Source organism: Malaclemys terrapin, chromosome 2, assembly GCF_027887155.1.
Source record: "Malaclemys terrapin pileata isolate rMalTer1 chromosome 2, rMalTer1.hap1, whole genome shotgun sequence".
NCBI classification, from domain to species: domain Eukaryota; kingdom Metazoa; phylum Chordata; order Testudines; family Emydidae; genus Malaclemys; species Malaclemys terrapin.
Window position 1 is genome coordinate 265636526 of NC_071506.1, and position 25987 is coordinate 265662512.

A 25987-nucleotide genomic window follows, 5' to 3' on the forward strand; every position below is an offset into this window, starting at 1 on the left:
GTTTTAGTTCTTTCATTTAAATTGTTGTAGTTTGCATGGAGAAAGACACAGCTTTAGGGTAATACACTGTCTTCCATGTGTGTTGTGTTCTAGACATATCAAGCCATATTTTAGCAGTGCAACATGGTTGCTTTGCCCCATATTTTTAAGTAAATTGAGCTCAAACCCCAACAAAACTAATTAATGAGGATCATTCCAGTGCAAGGGTGATCGTTCAGAGACAGAGAGACAGTATATTAAAGAAAAGAAGGTGTCGCCAGGCCATCCCTATGACATACTGACTCTTGACTGCATTTATGGCCTCTTGTGATCATTTGTAGCCACGGTCCTCTAAACCAGCATATGGGGAACTGCTCTACATAGAGCATCAGGGAGTAGCCGTGTTAGTCTGTATGTACAAAACCAACAGGGAGTCTGGTGGCACCTTAAAGACTAACAGATTTATTTGGGCATAAGTTTTCCTGGGTAAAAACCTCAATTCTTCATGTTGCATCTGAAGAAGTGAGGTTTTTACCCACGAAAGCTTATGCCCAAATAAATCTGTTAGTTTTTAAGGTGCCACCAGACTCCTTGTTGTTTTTGCTATACATAGAATTACTGCAGGATCAGAGGAATGCAAACGTGAGCTTTACCTCACCTTTACACTCTGACATGTGTTCTCCACGGATCAATCAAGCACAAGAGCTGGCACTTCATGTAAAGAAGAGGAGTTCAATTTGTCCACTAAAAAAAAGGTGTGCAATAAAGTTCTCTTACCGTGGAGAAAAGGTAGATTAGTATTTAACTGGAAGCAGCTATCACTAATAGACAGACTGGTTTGTCGAGATCTTAGATTCCACCTGGGTTGTGTTGCAACTCGATCTTCCTCAAGCAAAACAGCAATCACCTTTCAAACATAATTAATTATATTTATAGAAATAAAGAAGACCCTTCTTATATTTCAACTTTGCTATCTGCAACTTTCAAAACTATTTTGATGAGTTTAATAGCTTTTGATCAATTATCTTGCTAACTTCACTGCTTTGCAAAATATGGGTTTAAGAGGGATGTATGTTTTACACCTGCTTTTTTCTGTCCCTCTGCACAGGGTTGAATCTCACCTGTAATAAATATTATTCAAGCGTACCTAGAAAGGACAGGCATTTTAAGTGATCCATCTCTCCCACATTTTATATATGCACACTTAATGAGGTAGAAATGTACCTGACAAGCAGACCGGAGGAAGTTTGTTAATCCCTGTGAATCAATCTTAGGTGTTACAGCAATATCTATAGACACACCATTGCTGCTTCTGGGACCTGTAAAAGACATGAGGTTACAAACAGGCACCAACATACAAAATCAACTACCACAGGAAGTTCCATGCTCTATGAAACAATTGAGAAGGAAAAGGGATGATAGCAGCCAACTTCTCTTCAGCAGCAACGATGCTGAGTTTGGAGACACTGCTGGGGGCATACTTCTCTTTCCAGCAGAAGCAGGGATCAATCAATCAATCAATAAATAAATACATAAATAAATAATAGCAGTCTGTCTCATTTCATGCTCTAATAGCAGCAGTTAAAAAGGAGAGGAAGTTTAAATATTTAAGGCCCTAAATAAACAAGAGCAAAGGGTTACTCACCTCCAGATACAAGTACACTGTCTCCTGGATGTTGTGTCCATTTTTCTAGAGTCTCTATTTCATCCGTCTGAACGTCTCTCTCAAGATTATCCTCATTGCTCTGAACATACGCCTAAGTACGAAGATAAAATTATTAACAATGCCAACTCTGAGCACTTTCTTGCTGCCACCAAATAGCTGAAACTTAATATAAACAGTAATTTTTAAAAACTATTACATTCAATATTACTGTCTTCTGTTTGTAAGTTAGTTTCTAAATACATACACATATTGTGCTACATATTAAATTGAGAGTAAATGCATTTTTAATTATTCATGTTTAAAATCAAATCTTTGACCACATCTACCAACAACATTCCAGAAGACACAAAATAGACAAAGTATTTGAATGCCTTTGACACAATTAGTTTAGGATAAATATTGGAAAGCTTGAATCTCTTGCAAATATTCTCAAGATTCCTTTGGTTTTGCAGCTGTCCTTTATGTTAATAAGCACTAGTCATCTAAAAATATTTATGAATGTATTATGTATTGCCTTGCTTCCTGTTGCCATTGTATCTTTCCCGCTATCCTCCCACTTCATATACAAATTAGAGAGCTACTGACTGCTTAGGGTCATTCTTGACATGGTTTTTCTCTTGTCAAAAGTAATTAAAGTGTTGACATTTACCACCCTCCTAGCTAATTATTAGAGGGGTAGCCGTGTTAGTCTGAATCTGTAAAAAGCAACGGAGAGTTGCCTCCTAGCTAATGTAACCAATGGAAGGAAAATCATTTTCCAGGATAAGAATCTCAGCTTTCAGGATTTATATAGTCTTAAAAGTCAGGTACTTGCCTGTTTAGTGTTTGTTTTTCCAAAGTTCCTGATGTACATGTCATATTCATTCACTGGAGGCAAATCCAGTAAAGAAAAACTTACTGAGAAGTCCAGGTCAATTAGTCGGAGCAGTTCTGAACTGCGTTTCCTTTACAATGAATTACAAAACAAAAAATAGTTAAGCTGCAAAATCTATATGAATCCATGGCATTTTAGAGGAAAATGGCATTACACAATAACGTACTACAGATCTAGCAATCTATTCACCTCTCCAAGCAAATGCATGGAGTTCCATATCAATGCCCATTGATATTAAAATGTATATCAGTGTAGAAACTCATACAAGGAATGACAATATTAGGAATTCTAGTTTATTGTGACATGAGGGTAAAGATAATATATGACATCCAAGACCTGACTGCAAATCTAGGGAAACTTATACTACTAATTAGACTCTAATTATTATAGGTATACATAAACCCAAACTTTTAATAGCTAGGGAGTGTGTGTGTCCAACTATTCAAAGTGATAAGTTAAGTCACAGACCTTACTGAAAAGCTATGAAAAACTACCCTTCCTGTGATATAATGGATGCACTTTACGTTCTTCAAATAGTTAGGATGGTGGGAAGCACTCTTAAAGCCATGCCAAATATGCCTTTTTTATTAGTTAATAATATTCACAATTTCTCCTGTGTACGCACAGGGTAGTCTACACAGGCTGCGACAGCAAGACTCCCAGCCCGGCTAGAGCTTAGGCTCTGAAGCCAATCCCCCTCCCTATGCTTCAGAGCCTAAGTTCCAGCCCGACTCGCAACATCTACACAGGTATTTTTAGTGCAGTAGTGTGATTCTGAGTTTGTTGACCCTGTCTGAGAAGCTCTCTGCTGTGGACTGTGTAGACAAACCCATACTATATAGATTCTATAGAATAGAATTGATTGTTTTTTGTTACACTTACTCAAAGAAATTATTTTAATATTTCTTTAATTTAAAACAAAGCATGCAAACGGGATTTAATTTAAACCAAATCATCGTAGTTGATTAAGCAATCCTTCATCACATGTAAAATCAAATATTATTTTATAAAATATTATTTATATATAAAATAATTATATATAAAATATTACTAAGAGTATTTCAAACATAATGAAAAGAATTTACATTTTAGATGGTGAGCTACCTAAACAGCCACATGCAGTGAATTTTTAATGCTGCTTACTTTTGTTTAGTGGCCATATTTCGGTTACTTTGCCGCTGGTTTGCTGTTTCAAAATCCATGAACATTCCACAGAGAGAGCCTCTGGCAGGAGAATCTTGCCTTTCTGTACGATATTACAAAATTTTGTGAGTGAAATAAATAAAACATTAAAATGTCAGATAACAGGAGGTATAACAATCAACAAAACGTGTATGATGTGCAGCTGCCAAAGATGAATTATGCAGGTAATAATATATTTGCAGGAAAAGGACTGGTGCACTCGGTATCATAACTTTATCAAATATAAAGCAACTAATCTTTTTTCCTTTACTGCTGTTCCTTTACGATTCAGATTTTTATTTCAGCAGTCATCTTTAGTGCTGAAAATGTTTCTTCTCTCTTAAAACTGTCCCTTCTTTCCACCATGAAAAATTCCTCAACGTACATTAAGAGTTCAAGGATCAGTGACAATACTCTGCCTCTAAGATGGCCCTGTTTAAATAGTGATTATTAGGTCAGATTCAGTCAAGCTGGCACAAGGTGGTGTGTAAACTACACCTCCCAATAGCAGGTTGGCCTCTACAGCTGAGGCGGAATCACTGATGGAGCGGAGACACGGCAGCCCTTTGGAGACATAAGCCACAAGCTGAAAACTACTGCTCTAAAGCCAATCTAGTCAATGAACCAACTAAAGAGCTAGAATCCATGAACTCTTAAATTCTAGTTCCAGCTCTGCCATTGACTCATTATGTGGGCTTTGAAAAGTCAGTTGATGTCCGTGTCTGATTCACTATCAGTGTCGACAATATTTAGCTACCTTAGAGGAAGATTGCTAAAATTTGTTAGATAATGTTTGTAAAGTGCTTTTAAAATGTAAGATGCCATAGGAGTGCTAAGTATCACTGCTATAGCAATTTGTAGTTTACATTAAATCAAAAAGATTTGTCAAAATACATCGAGTACTCTACAATTTACAAGAAATCAAAATTTGTGCAGCGGGTGTTACAAGGGAACTTCCAAATCTCATCTATAGAAGAGTGTACAGTAGAAGTTGAAGCAGGAATCGTGAGCTTCTGCAAGGAATACAGGAAATCTGCACTACAATATATTGATTCTTATACAGAAGGCTGTCACAAAACCTGCCCTCTTTTAAGCTGCATATGCACTAAAAATTAGGACCCATATTTCCACATTTATTGCCTTTTAATAATTAAATCAAATCTACTCAGTTTACAAGTAAGAAGATGATTTTTGCCAAATTACTACTAACTCAACCTGGAATCTGAAAGTCAAGCTGAGTTCTGACAAAGATTCTGTAATCAGACTTCAGTTAAAAATTCAGTTGATGTTGCATGATCCAGAGAGAATTCCAGTCACTCTTCCATAGCTGTATTGTCCCTGAAGTACTAAGAGGAGGAAAAAGTAATAAAAGTGCTTCTTATAGACTCAATCCAGCATTGTGATCTGCATGGTTGGACTGTGCGAAGGTGAATTGGGGCCTAACGGTAGACATAGTCAATAAACTAAACAGATCTGTTGAGGAAGAGGTTATCATTTTACATAGTCACTTTTCACAGCAAAAATATACTTAAAAGATGAATTATAAACCAAAAATAAAAAATTGTATTTGTGCTCTTTTCATAGAATCATAGAACTGGAAGGGACCTCGAGAGGTCATCTAGTCCAGACCAATTTTATCATAAATTTATATTTTTTCCACCAGTAAAAGTTTTTTTTTCTTGTTTTTAACATAAGAAATATCAGGTCCTGACTTCTCTCTTTCTGTTGGAGGACATTAAGACCTTTGAAAGACTGGGAGGGTGACATCACAGGAAGCTGAAACATGATCTGCAGCTCTCCCAGCCCTCCAAATGAGGGAACAGGGTTATTAAATCTCGGCCTGTATACTTCACATTTGAAATCATTAGTAATATCTTTGAAGTTTTGCTTAGCTATTTTAAAGTTATGCTGCTTAGCCACAAAGCTAAGTGATTTACTCAGAACACTAGTTTTTTTTGCCTTTAATGGAGCTCTTTAGAACAAGCTGAAATATCTTGTTTGCACAAAAGCTGCTATGCATTTAATAACAACACTTAAGACTTAGCTCAATCACATACCCATGTTTGGTTTTTTTTCATGTTCTTTTTGAAATTGCTTTGGTAGTAAGGTACCAATCCTCTCATTTTCTGCATTAATTGCTCTTTGAATTTCTTCTATTTCTGATTTTTTGGAAACAGGGATCTCTCTTAGTCTTTCTTCTGAGTCTCTAGCCTCACTATCATTGTCTTCATCATCATCGTCATCAAAATCATCTTCATAATCCTTTAAAAATAACACTACTTTTAATAAATGTTAAACAAATTAAATCAAATAATTTAAATCATATTACTGGTGCCTGTGTCAAAATACTGTTTGTCTTTTTTTAAAAGATGCTTTAAAAAAAAATCCTATAGCGCCACACAATGAAGAGCAAAAAGAGTTCAAGAGCAATGATGCATGAAAATGCCACAAATCCTCTGATCAGGAGTCATTTAAAAAAATAATTCTTTAATTTAAATAAACAACATGCTCTTAAATGCCTGTGATAAGCTTATCTGGATAAGCCACACCCAGTGTCTTGGAACAGAAAAACAGTACCAATTTTTTTTTTTTAATCTTCTAAAAAAAACTTTGTAAAGTAGAATTTCTGTAAAGTGCGTATCATAATAATATATGTGCTGGTGTGTGGTGCTATAACTGTTTTATGGACATTTCTTTAAGGTGAGCTGCATAACTCTTTGTGGCTTTGCACATATGAGTAGCCATCCCCAACTCATGCCAATAAAACCTTTATATCACCACACACCATTACGTATTCTATAGCAACATGGCATAAAATGGTCATATTCATGATGGAATAAATATCTCTATTTCTGCAACCAATGAATAAAATGTACTTATTTTGCATCTTTCACTTCATCTTCTCTTTTCCCACTAATCTCTATATGCTAAGACTATGACAATCCAAACTTCTTAAACACTTTCTAACAGCCATCATTATAAAAAAAAAAAAAAATCAAGATCCCAAATCTGCAAAGAATTAGGCCCATATTTAACTTTAAGCACAAGAGTTGTCCCACTGAAGTCAAAAGAGATATACCATGTACATACAACGTGAAATTGTGGTTTGACTGAAATCAGTGGGGCCAAGATTTCACACACAGACTCTAGATGACCACAGTCCACAATTTGGTTGGACTTGGCTAGCAATAAAGCTCCTTGAGGCATACTTTTTTTCTTTACACAACTTTCTTGGCTAAATTCTGGTAAATACAGCTGGTAACCTCATTTTATTCTTCTAACCAAACTGCAAGTCCAATAAAAGAAATTAATATTTTTTTGTAAATTAATAGACTGAACACATTTTGGTGACCTACTGACATGTCAGACATACATGTCAAATTTGAATTTTTCTTACAATCAGCAGTCCATAACAAGTGAGTAGGCCAAAATTCAAGACTTTTACTCAAAAAGGTTTGAATACCTGAAATCTAGTAAGACAGAATGATGATCCTTTGAAGACTTCTAATGGAAAGTCAAAGTTGCTCCCCAGTTCTACCCACCACCCACCCACCCTCCACCTCCGACTCAGAAATTTAACTTTTGATTAAGATAAAAGCCTGGCAAGAAGTCTGAAAGGGCCACAATGTTCCCAAAAAAGTAAAAGCATAAAACATAAACCATGCTATATTTGTTATTACAGCAAACACAAGTTACACTTATGAATTATTACAAAAAGAATAAACTTATACATACTTCAAAATCATCTTCATAATTGGTCAAATAATTATCACTGATTTCCTAGAAGGGAAAATATAACAGTAGAATAAATTAAGCCATGATATAACTTTACAATCTTTTATTTGCCAGAACATAAATAGTGAAATTATGTTCTCTAATAAAATTTAAAAATATATTTGTAAAACTAATTACTACAAAGTCAGATCATAAATGGAATTACAGAAATATGTAGCAACAGGTGGTGATGATGGATATACAACAATAATTTAAGCACACGAAAAAAGTAGCCAACTGAATCACATTCTATGAATAACAGCTTTTCTTAAGATTTTTTTCGGGGAGATTAAATGTGCTGTTTGTATATACTTTCAACAAAGCCCCTCACAAAGTTACTGTAGCTTTCATATTGGTATAACAACAGAGTAAAACTGCCTTATTTCTCAGAGAACTAGACAGGAACATTCCTGTCGCTACATTAATTATAACTGGGTTCAAAGCTGATTAGTAATAAAGTAATCCAATTGTAAATTTGAACTAGGAAAAAGAGAGCCATGGGTTAGTGGGCAAACAATAAATCTTCATTTAATAATAACTTCATCTAACAACATTACAATCTCAACTAAAAACAATACTGGATTTACTGAGAGAATAGTTTATTCTTACTGAAATGAATGACGAGGAGTAGCTGTGCCTGCAGTTCTTAACCCATTCCCCTCCAAAAGATACCATTTTCTCTAAATACCCTTATCTGCTTTAAAAAAAGCAATGAGTGACACATGTACCAATTTCTTAATGTTTATATCTGTGCTCCTCTCCCCTCACCCCCCCCCACCATTCTGTTTTATTTATTCATAACTTTGACTATCAAAATGAAAGGGATTTTAAAAGATTTCAAAACAGCAATAAAATTGTGCATTTATGAAAAAATGTACAATACAACACCAGCACTTTTGACAATTCACATCAATGGCCTACAAATTACTGGGTAGGGTCAGGTATTTTCAGTGCAATAAAAACCTAGGTCTCTCAATAGCTGTTAAAATCATCTAATTGTCTCCCACAATACAAGAGTCTGTGCCAGTTTTTGATAACTGTAAACTAATTAAACTGCATAAAAATACTATGCAGAATTGTATGGAAAAAAATGGAATTTAACTCACAAGGAAGGCTATTTGATACTTCCATGCTCTCAAGAAATCAAGAGAAAATAAAAAATATCAATTGTCCTTACAAGTTCTTCCTCACTTTTTTGCCTCTGCATAGGTTTCCATGCTGACACATGTTCACCTTGGTGTGGCTAATGAATCAAAATATAAAAACAATAAGAGAAAAGAAGTGAAACGTGGCCCTGAACTAAGTAACTGAAAGATCTGATTGTAAATATATTCGTATTAATAATTTTTTAACGCTGAGCATTATATCATGCTTGTAATCTTCAATGTACTTTATAGACATGAAAGGCTGGCTGTGACAAACCTAATACAGCCATCTAGAGTAGTATGGGGCAGTAAGACTCCAACCCCACCTCCTATACAGCTTTATTAGAGCTATCTGGATCTTGGGTCTGATACCTATGTGCAGCAGGGGCCTGCATTCCAGCTGCTTCTCCAGACAGCAAACAAGTGTGGGAACACACTCACACTGGCCAATGGTACTGGCTTGGAAAATGAAGGGAAGTAAGCTGCACCCATTTAAGAGTTGCTAATAATTACCTTCCTCACACACACACTCAGAGTAATGGCTAGTCTACACTAGAAGTGTTACAGTGGCGCAGCTGCATTCATGCAGCTGCACTGCTGTAGCACATCTGGTGAAGACTCTCTATGCCAACAGGAGAGAGTTCTCCCGTCATCATAAAAAATCCACCTCTGCAAGAGTTGGTAGCTATGTCGGCAGGGGAAGCTTTCCTGCCAACATAGCGCTGTCCATATTGGCGCTTAGGTCGGTATAATTTACATTACTCGGGGGTATGAATTATTCATACCCCTGAGCGATGTAAATTATACCGAAGTAAGCTCTAGACCAAGTCTAAGAAACATTTGACGGGAATTGTGATGCTAAGTCAAAATTCCTCCCAAGACTATTCCTGGGGCAGTGTATATTATGCACCACTCCTCCCACAGAGCTGTGTCTAAGGGTACAACTTAGCTTAGAGTAACTAAAAATAAAAATGTTTATGAAAACAAAGCTTGAAAAGAAATGACAAAAGGTATGTGATCACAAATTTTAAAACTGAACTAATGCACTCACACAAGGGGGCAGTGTTAAGCTTAGTACTGTAGCCTTAATCTTTCACTGCTGAGTACTTACTGTGGAGTCTTAACTTTACACTAACACAATTTTTGTGTATGTAATGTCTTGCCTTTCCATGAGGCAAAGGAAAAGACCAGAAAAATGAATTACTTTCCCTACAGTAAGTGTGGTTCTTCTAAATGTTGCAGTCGGCATGGATTCTACTTTAGGGGCACATGTGACTACTATATGTGAGATTGGGTCTTGTGACTATCAGCATCTGTTGGGGCCATGCACATGCCCTGTGCCTCGTCATGCTTTCACATGGTGAGATAAAGGGTGTGTGACCACAAACTTCCCACAGTTCCCTCAAAATTCAAAGCCCAAGTTTCTGAGGACTCCCAAAATGTGGGGATGGAAGGCATGTTGTGGGATCCACACTGACTACAACATCTCAAAGAAACACAGTTACTGTAGGGTAAGTAATTGTTAATTCTTCTCTGAGTACATGTCAGTGTGCATTCCACTGTAGATGACTGGAAAGCAGTATCCAGTCTGGATAGTGGGAACTGGCATCAGAGCTAGCCTTTATGTCAAGGGCATAATGTTTAACAAAAGTCAGAGGGTTGCTCCATGTTTGTTTGTTTTTTTAACATCTCAGATACTAGCAAGTTTCTAAAGCAGACTGAAGAAGATGCCTCTCTCCTGGTGGAGTGTGCCTGATGTTTGAAGGGAGAGGGTCACCAGCTAACTAATAACAGGTGAAGATACACTGCATCATCCACTTAGATATTCTCTGTAATGTGATGCGTTGGCCTCTCAATGAGCCAGATATAGCCAAAAGAGTTGAGGACATAGTCTAAAAAGTTTAGTCCTGTTAAGATAATACAGCAAAACCGTTGAAATGTCAAAAGTATGTCATTTTCTTCTCTCCCCGCATCAAGTGTGGTTTTGGGAAGAAGACTGGTAGGTTAACTCACTGATTTAAGTGAAAATCTGAGATAAATTTAAGGATAAATTTAGGGTGTGGTCTTAGCACCACCTTGTCCCTATGAAAGAATGGGTAAGGAGGTCCAGGCATAAGGGCTTGGAGCTAGCTTATCCAAAGTGATAGCAACACTGTCTTAAAGGTAAATGATATATCGAACAATTCAGCAGTGGCTCAAATGGAGGTTCCATGAGTTTTAGGAGGGCGATGCTGAGATCCCACATACGAGTCATCTCTAATAGGTGGGAAGAAGGCCCTTGAGGAATTTTGATACCGCCAGATATGAGACAGCCAAGTACAGCTGTCTTGTATCATGACACACTGATATTGCTGCAAGGTGGACTTTGGGAGAACTAAATGCCAGTGCAGCATGCTTCAAGTGTAGCATATAGCCTAGGATCTTTAATCTGAACTCACTAAAGCAGTGGTTCTCAACCTGCGGGCCACTTCCAGCCCAATCAGCACAAGCTATAGCCCATGTGATATCCTCAGGGCCATACAGGTAGTATGTATATATTGTATGTATGCAGCCCACATAACACAGAGAGCTGAATATGCGGCCCACGATGGTAAATAGGTTGAGAACCATTGCACTAGAGGCACCAGTATATTGGATATATTACAATATGTTTTCATTTGGAAGAGTAGGTCTTCCTAGTAGATGGTTTTCCACGCTGTATGGGGATTTCTAGAACCTATCGAGAACAGTCTGTCAGTGGTTCTCAATCAGCCAATATCTAAGCTGTCAGATGCAATGACTGCAAGTCTGTGTGCAACACCTGATGGCTGTTCTGAGATCAGGAGATGGATGGGAGACCAAGCAGATGTGTAGGTGGTCTGACAGTCCAAATTGCCTCAGCCAACAGGAAGCTATTAGGATCAGTGTGGCCCTGTCCTGTCTGACTCTAGATATCAGGGGAATCTGAGGAAATTAAATTAATTAATTAATTAATGGAGATATCCTATCTCCTAGAACTGGAAGGGACCTTGAAAGGTCATTGAGTCCAGCCCCCTGCGTTCACTAACAGGACCAAGTACTGATTTTGCCCCAGATCCCTAAGTGGCCCCCTCAAGGATTGAATTCACAACCCTGGGTTTAGCAGGCCAATGGACACCACTGTAGCAGGAAGGCATCTGGCAAGAAGCCCAGGTTCATACCCCCCCAGAGCAGAAGTTTGGGCATTTGTTGTCCTCAGTGGTGAATAGATCTATTGTGGGAGTTTCCCCCAAGAATATACCAGCTCTCTAGATGTATGTAGCAAACACTCATGGTTAGTTACGTCTTCTTAAGAAGCCTGCCAGGTTGTTGCTGGCTCCTGGAATATGGAGAGCCAGTGGTGGTTACCCTGTGGTGATGGCAACAAGTCCACAGCTTGATGATTTCCTGGCAGAGAGGGGATGACCATGCCCCTTCTTACTGGTTTATACAGTGCATTGTGGAAATGTTGTATGTCAAAATCTGCACTGTGGAGTTCCACAAAACCAGCAGCAATACTATGCATGCCAGCTGGAGTCCCCTGAATTCCAGAATGTTCATATATAGTTTCAAATCATCCTGGAACCAGGTTCCTTGCATCTACAGATGATTCCTGTAATGAGCATCAGCAATGGGGTGAGAAGTGAACCCTTCTTTGTATGTTCTCTGTGCCCAGCCACCAAGCGAATACTTGTAGGACAGAGTGGGACTCTGACTCTATTGTTTGTGTGATACTGGGAGGGGATTACATTGATCTCAGCCATATTATAATGGCCACAGCTGACTCTAGCAAGTGGCATCATACGTACACACGGATTTGTGGCCTAGTTGCCCCACAGATATAAACACCATCATCTTCGGATTTGATTTTAGGTCGTTTATCACTGACTCGAGACCCCAGAACCTGTTCTCTTCTTGGTCTAGAGTCCATCACGACTCCCATAAACTCTGTTGTTTGTGATGATATGAGAGATGATTTCTCATAGTTCACAAGGAATCGTAGTTAGGGAACAGAGAGAAGTCATACTCTAGGGGTGTTGTGGTCTCCTGCTGAGATTGCCTCTGGGACTGCCCTGTCAGGTCTGGGTAGACATGGATTCCCTTTCTGCCACCACTGCCAAGTATTTTGTGAATACTCTTAGTGTTGTGGAGAGTTCAAAGGGCAATACCCTGTACTGGTAATGGTTGTGCTCGACCATGAATTTTAGGTATTTCATATGGACCAAACAGATAGCTACAAGGAAGTATGCATCTGACAGTTTCAGAGCCATGAACCAATCTTGAGCTTGAAGAGAGGGATTGATGGAATCAAGCATTACCAACCTGAACCCGAGGCGATTCTTGTTAAGTCTCCTCAGGTTTAGGCTATGGCAAAGACCCTCTTTCTTCTTCAAGATAAGAAAATACTGGAAATAGAAGCCTTTTGTCTTGAATTCTGACAACACTTCCTCGATGGCTCATAGACAAAGCAACGAAGTCACTTCTGTTTGTGACAGGATCTCATGAGAAAGGTCCCAGAAGAGGGGCAGGAATGGGGAATGAGGAATGAAACTGAATAGGGGGGCCATTAGCACTAATCTCTAGGACTCATTTTTCCAATGTTATGGCAGACTATACTTGGCAGAATGGGACAAGGAGGTTTCCGAAGGTCATGCTCTCTGGGCTGGTCCAGCTGGGGCTCCTGACAGGCTCATCAAATTTGCTGATACACTGCAGAAGCCAGGTGCATTGCTATAGAGGAGGAAAGCTTGGGGACCCGTTGTACCTAGCTTCCTTCTTGGCATGATTATCATTGTCTGGTATAATGATAGGACATCCTTTGTCCTCTCTGGGATGAGAATACAGCTTGTGGTATGGGGTTCATGTATTAATCTCCAGGGAGCGCAAAATGGCCTTAGAGTCTTTTAAGGAGTGCAGAGTACAGAGCACAGTCTGTCTGTGCACAGAACAATTCCATGCTTTCAAAGGATAAGTCTGCAACAGTGATCTGTTATTCCCTGGGACTACCTTGTAGCCCTAAGGGTTAATCTGCTTGTCTGTATAAATATATCTTTAATATAAAATGAGTATTTGATGTATTGGATTTATAGATTTATTTTAAAAGTAAGTTTAGCTGTAATGCAAGAGACCTACCTACAGGTTAAACTCTGTATGTTAAAGCTAATGCCTAGTTAACACCTTTTTGAGACCCTTCCCAGGAAAAAGTAAAATTAGGCAAAACACCCACGCAGATGTCTAGAGACCTTTACCTAAACCAATAGTAAAATGGGGTGGAAAATGAGGGATTTTGTCCACATTCGAACATATTTACCACAAGTGCATACATACGCATATGCATACTAGCCTATGGGTAAGTGTACCCTAACATTTCCGTGGGGGAAGAATGAAATATGGGCATAAGAGGGAGGATTTCTGATTAAATATCTTATAAAAAGACAAGCAGTTTGCCATTAGGGAGGCAATCTACCCATCTACCGACTCCTGTCTATTCTTCATTGCCTCCACCTTTCAACTACGTATCGATACTGCTCATCTTCCACACGACTATTAACTATTGATAGCTCGTTCTTCATTCTTTTCAAGACTGTAAGTTAAAAAGGGATTTAATCTCATTTACATTTTATTTAGATAAGGCATTTAGAGTTAATTTAGAAAGCAAGTCACTTTGCTGTAGCTTCCTTTACTAGAAGTGTGAAAAACGCCCAAGGTGTTGCCAGCACCAGAATATTATCAAGAACAGGGTGTGAGTATTAATCCATTTTGCAGTGTATAGCCTTATATTCTCTTAAAGAACTGTGATACAAGTGTAACTCTGTAATTCTACCTGTTTTACCATTTACTTACTATCTTCATTGATTTTAATAAAAAGTCTTTATGACTACATATGTTTCTGTGTAAACTTCCTGTCACAACCCCAAATTTCCTTTTATAAACTCTGTGAAGCCTGATTCAGGATGAACTCTATCTTCTGATTAAACAAACTGGCGAGACAAATACCCATACTAATTAATATTCACAATAATTATTAAACTATAAGAAATTAATAAAATTATTAATTAACTGATTAAAGATAAATAAAATTAAGTGGATAAATTTAATCAACACTATTAACCTACCCCAAATCAGGCTACAACCTTACGCTTGAAGCCATGATGCTCTGTGTATAGTTATTGCAATGGCCATAGATCTGGCAATGGTGTCAGCAGCATTCATTGCTGTGTTTAGGGCTGTCTTGGCCACAAATAGGCCTTCTTAGATTATTTCTTTAAGCTTTTCCTTGTTCTAAGGTAGGAGCTTTGATAGAAGGTTTTCATTCTACCCCAGGTCAAAAAATCATACTTGGCCAGAAGGACCTGATAGTTTGCCATAATTGGTGAGAGTCAGAGGAACAGGATTTCCCCAGAAACAGGTAAAGCTTTTTGCAGGGGGGGGGGGGGGGCGGCATGTCTTTGTTCTCAGGGGATGGAAACATTTGGATCCTTTTCATGAACTTTGTACTGCTTTTCCACCCTCTTTGTGGTGGGTGTTACTGTGGCAGGTGTCTGCCATAAGGCCTTAGTGGGACTGAGCAGTCCTTCATTTATCATAAGGATGATCCTGGCCGAGCTGAAAGTTGTCAAAATGTGGAACAACTTTTATGAAATTTTTCTTTTATGATAGATAATTCTATTTCTAGAGTGTCTGCAATTCTCATGAGAAGTTTTTGAAATGATTTGAAGTCATCCCGCACTAGTACTGGTGCTGAGGACACTTCTTTATCAGAAGACAAGGATGAGAGGTTCTAAGGTGGTGAAATAGGATGTTGTTATTGCAATGGCTCCAGGTCTGGTGGCTCTTAGTATTCCTCTCAATCTGGAGTAGCATCCCTGACACAGGAGAATGATCTCTTTCTCTTCTTAGAATGTAGTAGAGATCAGCTCCTAGTAGCATATGGGGACAGACTTCAGTAAGCCCAATAAGGCCATAGCAGCACGCCATAAGGATATGGCTGGTTTGTGTGATATTAGTCAGTCTAATGCCATTCTTGAGATGATGGCAGCTAAGCCCCATAGGGAGAGTCAACTAGTTTTTCTACAGTATCGCCCAGAGATCTCAGAGAAAAAAGAAGATGAGAAGATATGTCCTGGTGTTGGACAGGAGCAGCAGATCCCAGCTAGGGATGGGACCAAGGCACACAGTACTCTTGGTACCAGGGTCTTCACAGGTATCAATAAGTGCCTCAGTACAGAGGTCATTTCGAGTTCTTCCAGAAGTTCATTTTGCACACTTTGTTTGACCGTAGGCATCAAAACCAAAGGTTGTGTCACCAGTGCTGGGGTTGATGTTAGTGACATTTTTCTCTATGCTGCAGTGGTAGGCTTCTCCCTAATAATAGCTCTCAAAGCCATGTGCGGCTTAGTGGTTTTCTCCACAGAGACCCTATGTGGTCTATCCTTGTGGGATGACACTGCACTCTAGAGTTTCTGCATACATGTCTGGGGCAGACTCACTTTGTGCCAGCCTTTGTGTGATATTGATACTGGCATTGGTGTCAATGTTATGGGTTTCAGTGCAAGTTGAGTGAGTGCAGGTGCCAGGTCTTTTCTCTGTGCCATTTTCTGCATGCTGGTTTTAGGCACTGTGTGTCTGCTAAACAGGGTCCTCAATGAAGTTGGCTTGTCTGGTATTTGTCTCCTCCAGATCGGAAGAGATCTTCATAGATTGTTCCAGTAGATGAAGCTTCAATCACAAGTCCTGCAACTTATTTATGTGTACTCAAAGAGAGCGACTGGCATGCCGAGCATCTATCTGCTGTATGGGTCTCCCTTAAAACAAAAGAGACACATGCTATGTCCATCTTTTAATGGAGTTAATCTGTTACAGGAAGGGCAGAGCTTGAAGCCCACAGGTTTAGAATCCACTATGTTCAGGTGCCCTCTACAGAGAGGTCTGTACAGGATGGGATGTATGTTGGGGTCAATATAGGGGTGTCTGATTGCAAAAATTCTGTTCAGATGGGTCAATTTCATGGTAGTTCTTTCTATATGAGTCAGAAGAGTTCTGAAGTTTTAAAATGATTTTGAGACTATCCAGCCAGAGGTAAAGACTAGTGGGCCAGGTACTTGCCAGGTTCCATCTCACTGCCACAGATGGTAAGAGGGGAGGGTTGTGTTCACTCCACTCTCTATGCCTTTGCACAGGAGTATGAGGAGACACAGGGCATATCCAGAGCCCTGATTGACACTGCTATTCAAAAGCCTCTGATCTGGTATACATGAAGCACCATGTGCACCTACAGTGAGATCTACACTGATACATAATCAAAAAAGTTCCTAATCCTGCCTGGCCTCTTGGGCTTTATTACCAACTGGTATAGCTTAATGCAACCCTGAGGCCACACTAAGTTACGTCTGGAACCAAGTCAGGCATCAGATGGTGCCAGTATTGGAGGAGACCAGAGATCCTGCACCAAGCACAGTTTGATCAGACCCAAGCTTCAAGGCCACAGTACCTACAGCAACATTGGCTTGTCCACGCTGTACATATGTAGCATGTTCTATTTCTATTATTTGTCAAGTGTATCTTACAAAATACTACATAAGTGCCAAGTGAGAAAATTTACACTGCTGAAGGAACCTTCACTTTTTACTATCCTCAATGTTTTATGACCTGACTTTTAAAAAAATAAATAACAATGTAATCTTAATGTTGCAGTAAAAAAAGGTTTGCATTTAATATTCTATTAAAACCCACTTACTAAAATTATGTAGGTTACTTAAAAATGGCACTAGTTCATAAATGTTTCCTTTTTAATTGGTTTATAATACATCTTTGACCATCATTCTTTACTTCTGGCCTGAACCAGATACACTTTAGTCAATAGGAGTTTATCCATTGACTTCAATAGCTGTTGGAACAAGATCTACTTGCCAAAAAGTAGGGACCATAATTCTACATATGTAGATGCCAGCACAGTATTTCAAAACAGAATTTTAGATTTATTGGATGCTTCTGAGATATAATCTCAACATTACAGAATTCTATCCTCCATAATCTTGCTGTTTGAAATATGCTAAAATGTGTCAATGGTTAAAAGTTCTGTATTGGTGAATTACTGGTATACAGACCTGGGTGAAATAAGTAAATAACTGTTATGGTATCAGTTCTGGAAAATTCCTCTAATTTATTTTGATCCACATGAGCCCTGATCCTATTCTTTGCATATTTTAATTTTTTTCATCCTTCCTGTGGCAACTATTTTACTGGATAGTTGTGAATTACATTGAGGGTCTCATGACAGAGGGAATAAGATATTAATTTCTTTCTATTTAGCTAAAATCACATTTTCTCTGCTTATATCAACTGCTTAGAGAATGGAATTTTTATATTGTATATAAGTAGATGGGTTTTTCATGCAATGTATCGTTAGAAACTTCTCCCACCTTTGGAGGGATTTTTTCCCCAAGTGTGTAAGATTTTGAAAAAACATTGAGTAAGGGTGGAACTCACAAAGACACTTAGGAACCTACACCCCAGAGTTAGGCAGCTAGGCCTAAAAGGCACTGAAGTCCCCATTTTAGGCTCCACTGCAACCCATAAAGTGCCTACCAAACTCTGCAGGTGCCTAAATTTTGAAGGTAAAAGTTCCTTGGCACCAAAATTTCTGCCTCTGGGCATGTCACTGGGTGGCAGGGGATGGGAGGGTAAAAGTGACTCTGTAGCCTGATGGTTAGGACACCCATCTGAGCTGTGGTAGACAAAGGGTCCAGCCCCCTGCTCCACTTATTCTTTAATTATTTATCCACAGTGGAGTAGCTTTAACAGGAATAACTGAGGGTGCACCATATCAGACTACCCAACAGCTCAATGGTTAGAGCACTCTCCTAAAAGGGGGAGGCCCATGTTCAAATCCTTTTTCCCCCTCAGGAAGAGTGGGGAATTGAGTCTGGGTCCTCCCATGTCCCAGGTGAGTGCTCTGAGCTAAATGTTATAAGATAAATTCCACCTTCTCCTCCTCCAACTGTTTTGTGTTCAGTTATAGGAGCCTGCCTGACATTCTCACAAGAAACATCTTAGGTGCCTAAGCCAACAAACTTTAGGAAAGAAATTCCTGGTTGTGTATCACTAGCAGAAATAGGCACCTCCCTGCAACCTGCACTTAGGCAGGTATCTCCTTAAGAGGGGCACATTAATAAAGAATAAATCAATTTTCCTATACTTCATCTTGAAACACCAAAGTTATTTAAGAAATCTTTAACATACATACCAATTACCATATCTATTTTAATCATGTCATTGTGTTGTGATAATTTTAGTTGCATTACATATAGTAACTACTATACTATATTGCTAATTCTAACAAAATCCCTGTATTCTAATACTCCAAAACAAATAGTTTTACCCTTTGGCTTGTGTCCTCTTTTTTTTCCCTTTCAATGCTCTTTCCTTTATCTGTTGCATTCCTAGAAATAAACGGAATATCACTATGAATCTTCATTAAGTCAGAGGAAAATATTGTGTTGGGGGAAAACAGTTATTTTGTATTAAAAAGTGCTGAAGCCTTCCAATAAACTTAAATACTTCAGCAACAAAACCTAACAGCCATTTTATTTGTAGCTTCTTTCTGCAGGCCTCAGGTGATGACGTGAACCAGTGTTTCTCAAACTGGGGCCGCTGCTTGTGTAGGAAAATCCCCTGGCGGGCCAGGCCGGTTTGTTTACCTGCCGCGTCCGCAGGTCCGGCCGATCGCGGTTCCCACTGGTCGCGGTTCGCCGCTGCAGATCAATGGGAGCTGCGGGAAGCGGCAGCCAGTATGTCCCTCGGCCTGTGCCGCTTCCCGCAGCTCTCATTGGCCTGGAGCAGTGAACCGCGACCAGTGGGAGCCGCGATCGGCCGGACCTGCGGATGGGGCAGGTAAACAAACCAGCCCGGCCAGCCAGGGGCTTTCCCTACACAAGCGGTGGCCCCAGTTTGAGAAACACTGATGTGAACCAAGAGCCAAGTGATCAATCAGCAAACAATTGCACGAACACTGCCCAGATACACTGCCTGACATGTCCTATTGCTATCCTTGAGTGGTAATTATCGAAAAAGTTAGGAAGAAAGAGTTAGTCCTGTATGTTTACTTAGGGTTACCATTCGTCCGGATTTACCCGGACATGTCCTCCTTTTTGTGCTAAAAATAGCGTCCGGGGGGAATTTGTAAAGCACTCACAATGTCCGGGATTTCCCCCCGGCAGAGCAGAGCGAGCGGCTGGGAGGGCTGCAGGGAAGTCCCGGGCTGGACTCAGGAGCAGCTGTAGAGGAGCCGGATCCGCCCTGCATTCTGAGCCGGCAGCTCCCTTGCAGCCCAGTCCGGCAGCACTGTGCAGGGCCAGGGACCGGGTTTTGTTGTGCAGGGGAGCGCAGCCACGTGTCCGGCTCGGCTGCACAGAGCCCAACACCCTGTTCTGAGCAGCAGGGTAAGGGGCCAGGGGGCAGGAAGGTTCTGGAGGTGGCAGTCAAGAAACGGGGGGGGGGCTTTTTGGGGGGAGTGGAGAAAGTTTTGGGCAGTCAGGGTACAGGTAGGGGGTAGGGTCCTGGGGGGCAGTTGGGGGGGGTCTTAGGAGGGGGCAGTTAGGGGACAAGGAACAGGGAGTCTTAGGTAGGGGGTGGGGTTCTGGAGGGCAGTTAGGAGCAGGGGTCCCAGGAGGGGGCAGTCAGGGGACAAGAAGCAGGGGGGGAGTGTTTGGGAGTTCTGGGGGGGGGGCTGTCAGGTGGCAGGGGTGGGGAGATGGATCGGAGCAGTCAGGGGACAGGGAGCAGAGGGGTTTAGATGGGTTGGGAGTTCTGGGGGGGGGAGTGGTTGGATGGGGCGTGGGAGTCCCAGGGGTCTGTCTGGGGGTGGGGGTGTGGATAAGGGTTGGGGCAGTCAGGGGACAAGAGGCAGGGAGGCTTAGATAGGGAGTGGAGTCCTGGGGGGCAGTTAGGGGCAGGGGTCCCAGGAGGGGGCAGTCAGGGGACAAGGAACGGGGGGAGAGTTGGGGGTTCTGGGGGGGCGGGAAGTGGGAGGGGCAGGGGCGGGGCTAGGGCGGGGCTCCTCCCGTCCTCTTTTTTTCTTGCTGAAATATGGTAACCCTAGTTTACTGAGTATTACTGACATCATTGTCAGTAAAACAAAAATGGCCCAAGCCTGGCAATGTTCTTTTATGCTGGAGATAAGAGATTTACATTCAAACCTGGTCCTTCATTTTGGGGTTAGGAGAAGTGAGGAGGCACCACAGTCAGCCCCTGAAGAATAAAAGAAAAGCAACAATTTGTGCTGCTCTTTAACTGTCCCTCCAATTATTCTGGAGGCAGAGTTTATAGATTTAAAATGGAGAAAGTCCAGCCCTCTTCAGCCGAAGTAATAGGATAGTTCTCGAGACATATTATGGAACAGCCTTAAGGGTTTGAAGAAAGAGAGGAGAGAAAATATAAGTGGGATGGATTCCCACATTCCAGGGGAAAGAAAACCCTTTAGTTATATGGGCTTGAGAATTTAAAGTCAGAAAGAAAGATTTCTTGCCTATAATTCTGCTTCTCTGAAGATAACATTCTGACAAGTTTCTTCACTCCTGGATCATATCTCTATAGTGAAAGACTGGTGAACTCCCTCAATTCTTAAAGCAATTTTGTCTATGAGAACAGGGGTGGCAGAATAGAGAGCAAGCCAGGCTGTTTGCTGGCCAGCTTGTGCCACCCCGATAGATATAAATACTGCTCTGGCAATGTTACAGTCATTAACTTTGATGTACCGGAGGCAAAGGAAAAGGAAAAGGATCTAGACAGTTTACCACCTATCCACATGACTATGTGATAAATTATCAGGTGACAAACAGATGTCTGGCTCTGAAGGTTCCTGGACTGTCTCACAATTTAAGTACAAGGATCAAATTAACCTATATTTTGCAAGTCTGCATCTCACTGCTCTGAACCAAAAATCAAAAGAATTCAACAGGAAAGAGAGCCTGAATATGCTTTTTAACAAATCACCTTTTTTATGGCATAATATGTAGATTTTGTAATAATTGTAATGTTCAAAATGCCTCCCAAAAGACTGTAATGCACATCATAAATTATCTGTAGTCAAAACATATTTATTATTGAGTGACAACAATGTGCTTAACAATGTTTGGGTAGTGAACTGTACTTTTCCTTTCTGACTTTCATACAAACAAATATATTGTACAATATATAATAATGTTAAATATATGAGTGTACCTTTCATGCTGATGGCTGGTTTCTTCTTCTTCTTCTCTTAATCTCTTTCCTTGTTTTTTATGCTCAGTGTTCTGTAAAAAAATTGAAAGACTAGCATAATTCATAGTATTCACATTGTCAGAAATCTTCTAAGAAATAATGTATATGAACTTGTAATCAACTATTAGCAGCAATATAAGAGGTTGCTGAGAAGCACTAATATTCCATTAACAAATCATGGGTCATCATGCACTATACATTTTTATGCTCCATTACTTGTAGGAAGCTCTGCATGAGGCCTATCAAAGAGAAAGTAATGATGTTAAGTAAAGAAAATAGATAGCTGAAACATCAATTAAAGAAATGCTGAACATGTACAGAGAACTTCTCTTGAAAATGCTGAACTTTTGCAAGTGATCCTTAAGGCAACATCCTGCACTATGTTGTGTTTGTGCATAAAAAGAGGAGAGGGGATTGTGAACATCTTTCATTTGTGCAACCAGCAGGACTGGATCACCACATAATGCTCAAGAACCTGAGGGGAATCTGGCTGACTTATTCGGGCTGTGGATTAGCACATATGTTGCTTTCATTGGTACATATTTGATGGAAGCTTACAGTGCACTTGTTCTGAGCGGCAGCAAAGGAAACACTGCATGTGCCTCTGGCTCTTTTTTAAGAATCCCTGTAGCAGAGGCTTTGCCACTATCTCTGCTTCCCATGCTGCACCTGCCAGGGTGGGATTTATCACTTAATTTCTGTACACTACAGGCTTGTCTACACTTGTAAATGTACTGAAATAGCTCAGAGTGTCCACATAAGAGCTTCTATATTCTGGAATAGATATTTCAACAAATTTCCAAGTCTAGACAAACCCTGAAAAATTTGCTGATAGTCAGTCATCTGAGTTATGTCACTTTTGAAGACAGAATTATAGGAGGAGATGGTAGCAATTCCTATGTTAAGGTTGCCTACATTTTCCATCACAAAGGAGTTTTCCAACTTATTTTGAGAAGCTCTCACACCTCCATCTTTTGCAGCAGGCCTTTGATATTCAGCAGGAGGAATCCCCTTGTATTACAAAAGTGATTTTTTGACCCATGACATTCAAATCAGATTAAAAATTACCATTTTCTTTCACTCATGCAGAAAAATGTTGGCAGCATGCCAAAATCACAGAACACTCCAACATTAGGCTTACATTTCTGTCAAAACAGCAGCAGCATCACATACTACACTGGAAACACCAGGGAGATGTTAGAGCAGTAGTAGTGAAGAGGTGAAGTTGGGGAACTGGCCTGTGCTCTCCCCATAACCCTTGGATCCAGCACTTAGCACCAGTAGCCCAGTTACCCCATTCCCAATTCCAGGGACACCATTTGGGACAGAAGCTCTCCCAACTCCTGGGCAGACACAGACAGAAAGAGGGGCTGGGCTCCCCAAACCACTGCCGTGGCACCACAAGACAATCACAGCTCTGGAGGCAACAAATGTCTCAAAACATGTTAATAATAGGTGGGATTTACAAAGAAGCCTAAGGGAGTTTAGGTGCCCAACAACCACTGAAATTAAATGGGAGTTGGGCCCCCTAACTCCCTTGGGTTCTTTTGGAAATCCCAGCCCATTTGTTTTTCTGAACCTCTAACAATCTCCTCTTCAGCATTTTAATAAGAAATTCAGGGTCCCAATGAAGAGACTGTCAGACTGTACATTTGTGAAGAAGACATTCAGAATGCATGTGTGTGTATATACATTTCAGGATATATCAAAATTTATTCTCCCCTCAGGCAAAGATTCATTCAATATTTACCTTTTGAGTCAATATCTCTGGATGTTCACCTCACCAGAAATCAATATTTGTTTATTGTATTTTAACAAAGCATTTTCCAGGCAGAATGGGTGTTTGATGAAATATGAAGATATCTGAACAATATGTTAACTACAACTTTTAAGTTTTACAAAAACTAACCTTAAGATCTCTTTTCTTTCTTTCATTTTCTTCCCTCTGTCTTTTTTCATTATTCTCTCTCAGTTGTCTTTCTCTGTCTTCAATGGAGGATCCTTCTTTAGGTCTCCTTGACACATATTTTTCTTCCCCATCCTTTACAAACAATTCATGGCTTCTTTCTTTTGAAGGTCTCTCCTTTCCTCCCCTAACTGAATGTTCATGTTCTCTTTTATCACCATGACTCCTTCCTTTGTCTTTATTCAGTTCTTGATCTCTGTGTGACTTGTGTCTATGTCCACCTTCTTCATCTTTCTTTGTTAAAAACTCGCCAAGACTATTTTTGCTCTCACTTTTCTGGAACAAGGAAAAATAATACAAAAAAAAGTTAGAGATTTCTCCGAAGATATTTAATTAAAATGTTAGAAGTAATAGAATTCTATGATTCTAGAAATCAGGAATGGATATTCATATTAGGTCATCTAGTCCATCTCTCTGACAGTACAGGATTTCTCCACACAATATATTGTCACATGTTATATCCACTGAAGTTTGTAATTACACTAGCAATGGGGCTTCCAATACTTCCTCTGGGAGACTGTACACCTCATTGTAATGGTAAACTCCCCTTTAGAGTATGAACTCTTCAAGCAGACATTTTGTTCTTTGTTTTTTAGCACATAATCTGTGGTAAGGCACCATGTACACTTACAATGCCAAATAAATACATTAGTAATACGTACATTAATAAATAATAAGTTAAACATTTTGCAATACATTTGTTTGAAGATGCTGTACAAAAATAAATGATAGCTGCATGTTTAAGCAAGAACAACATACCTCCTTAAATATTATTAATGGAAATGTTAAAAACAAATATAATTTAAATGTTTTCATGTTGAAAGTTGGAGGACATTTCCCTTTTAATAAGATTAAATTAGAATTAAAGAATTATGTTCAATACTGGTTTTTTATAACTATTTACATGTTGAGCCTGCTATAAATACATTTCTTGGATTACTCAGGCACTGGAGTTTTATCCAATTTATTCATTACATTTCACCTTATCTTATGCTGTTATGAAACATTTCCTTACTTTTCCTTCCTTTACTTTTCTTTCTGAATGTCTTCTCTCTTTCACGTCATCCCTTATGTTTGCTTGCTCTAAAAAATATATAAATATATATAAAATTACTGAAGACATTTTTCTTTATTACACTAAAACCCCCCAGTGTAGTACATGACGCATTACACTGGTAGTATGTGGCACATACATCACATTTCAGTGACAGGGACCCTGAATCCAGAAATGTTAATGCAAGTAGACAGAGTTGCCACCCTTCTCTCAATGGAATATATACACACATTGTATAAAATTCAAACCTATCACCTTTTGGGGGGGGGGGGTGTATTTATTGGTAACAAATAATAAAACAGTATAATTAATAGGTAATAAAACTGCCAGAAGCTGGGAATGAGCGACAGGGGATGGATCAACTGATGATTACCTGTTCTATTCATCCCCTCTGGGGCACCTGGCATTGTGCACTGTCGGAAGACAGGATACTGGGCTAGATTGACCCTTGGTCTGACCCAGTAGGGCCATTCTTATGTTCTTATGTTAACAGTATAAACTTAAGCCTAAATTTCCCCCCCAAGATTGGTTGTACAGTAACTCCCCACGTAACATCCTCTCGCTTAACGTTGTTTCGATGTTACGTCCCTGCTCCATTACAGAACATGCTCGTTTAAAGTTGTGCAATGCTCCGCTATAACGTTGTTTGGCCGCCTGCTTTGTCCAAGGCTGGCAGCCCCCCCATCAGCTCCCCTCCCCCCCCCAAAGCCTCCCGCCCGCTGGCGGACCCTGCGGATCAGCGCCTTCCCCGTTTTCCCCCCATGGCAATCAGCTGTCTTGCGTTGTTCAGGAGGCTGGGGGGAGGAGCGAGGACGCGGCGCGCAGCCTCCCCCCTCCCTCCCCTGCCTCCTGCCTGCGGCAATGAGCTGGTTTGCCGCGGGCAAGAGGCAGGGGAGGGAGGTGTGACAAGTAGCCTTATTAAAGCATTTGGCCAGCTTCTTGAGAAAGGAATGTGCAAATTAAGTGCCCAATCAAGAAACACTTAACTGACAATGGATCTTGGAATACTCCAATCCACATAAGAAGTTTTCCTGGAGACATTCAAGATAGCATGTGGGCAATGGCTGCTGCCTGTAAAAACTGAGTCATG

General features: G+C 40.0%; 1 protein-coding gene across 1 annotated transcript in view; it reads right to left on the reverse strand.

The window, feature by feature from the left end:
* DYNC2I1 (dynein 2 intermediate chain 1) overlaps window positions 1–25987 on the reverse strand; it is a 56064-nt gene that overhangs the window by 19529 nt on the left and 10548 nt on the right. The window contains exons 4-15 of the mRNA XM_054021075.1: window positions 24859–24926; window positions 23787–24119; window positions 21839–21909; window positions 18999–19059; window positions 8653–8718; window positions 7437–7481; window positions 5759–5963; window positions 3663–3765; window positions 2460–2589; window positions 1625–1736; window positions 1204–1298; window positions 757–886 (exon numbers count right to left, since the gene is read on the reverse strand). Of these exons, the coding sequence (XP_053877050.1) occupies window positions 757–886; window positions 1204–1298; window positions 1625–1736; window positions 2460–2589; window positions 3663–3765; window positions 5759–5963; window positions 7437–7481; window positions 8653–8718; window positions 18999–19059; window positions 21839–21909; window positions 23787–24119; window positions 24859–24926 (1419 nt within the window). The remainder of the gene's footprint in view (window positions 1–756; window positions 887–1203; window positions 1299–1624; window positions 1737–2459; window positions 2590–3662; window positions 3766–5758; window positions 5964–7436; window positions 7482–8652; window positions 8719–18998; window positions 19060–21838; window positions 21910–23786; window positions 24120–24858; window positions 24927–25987) is intronic.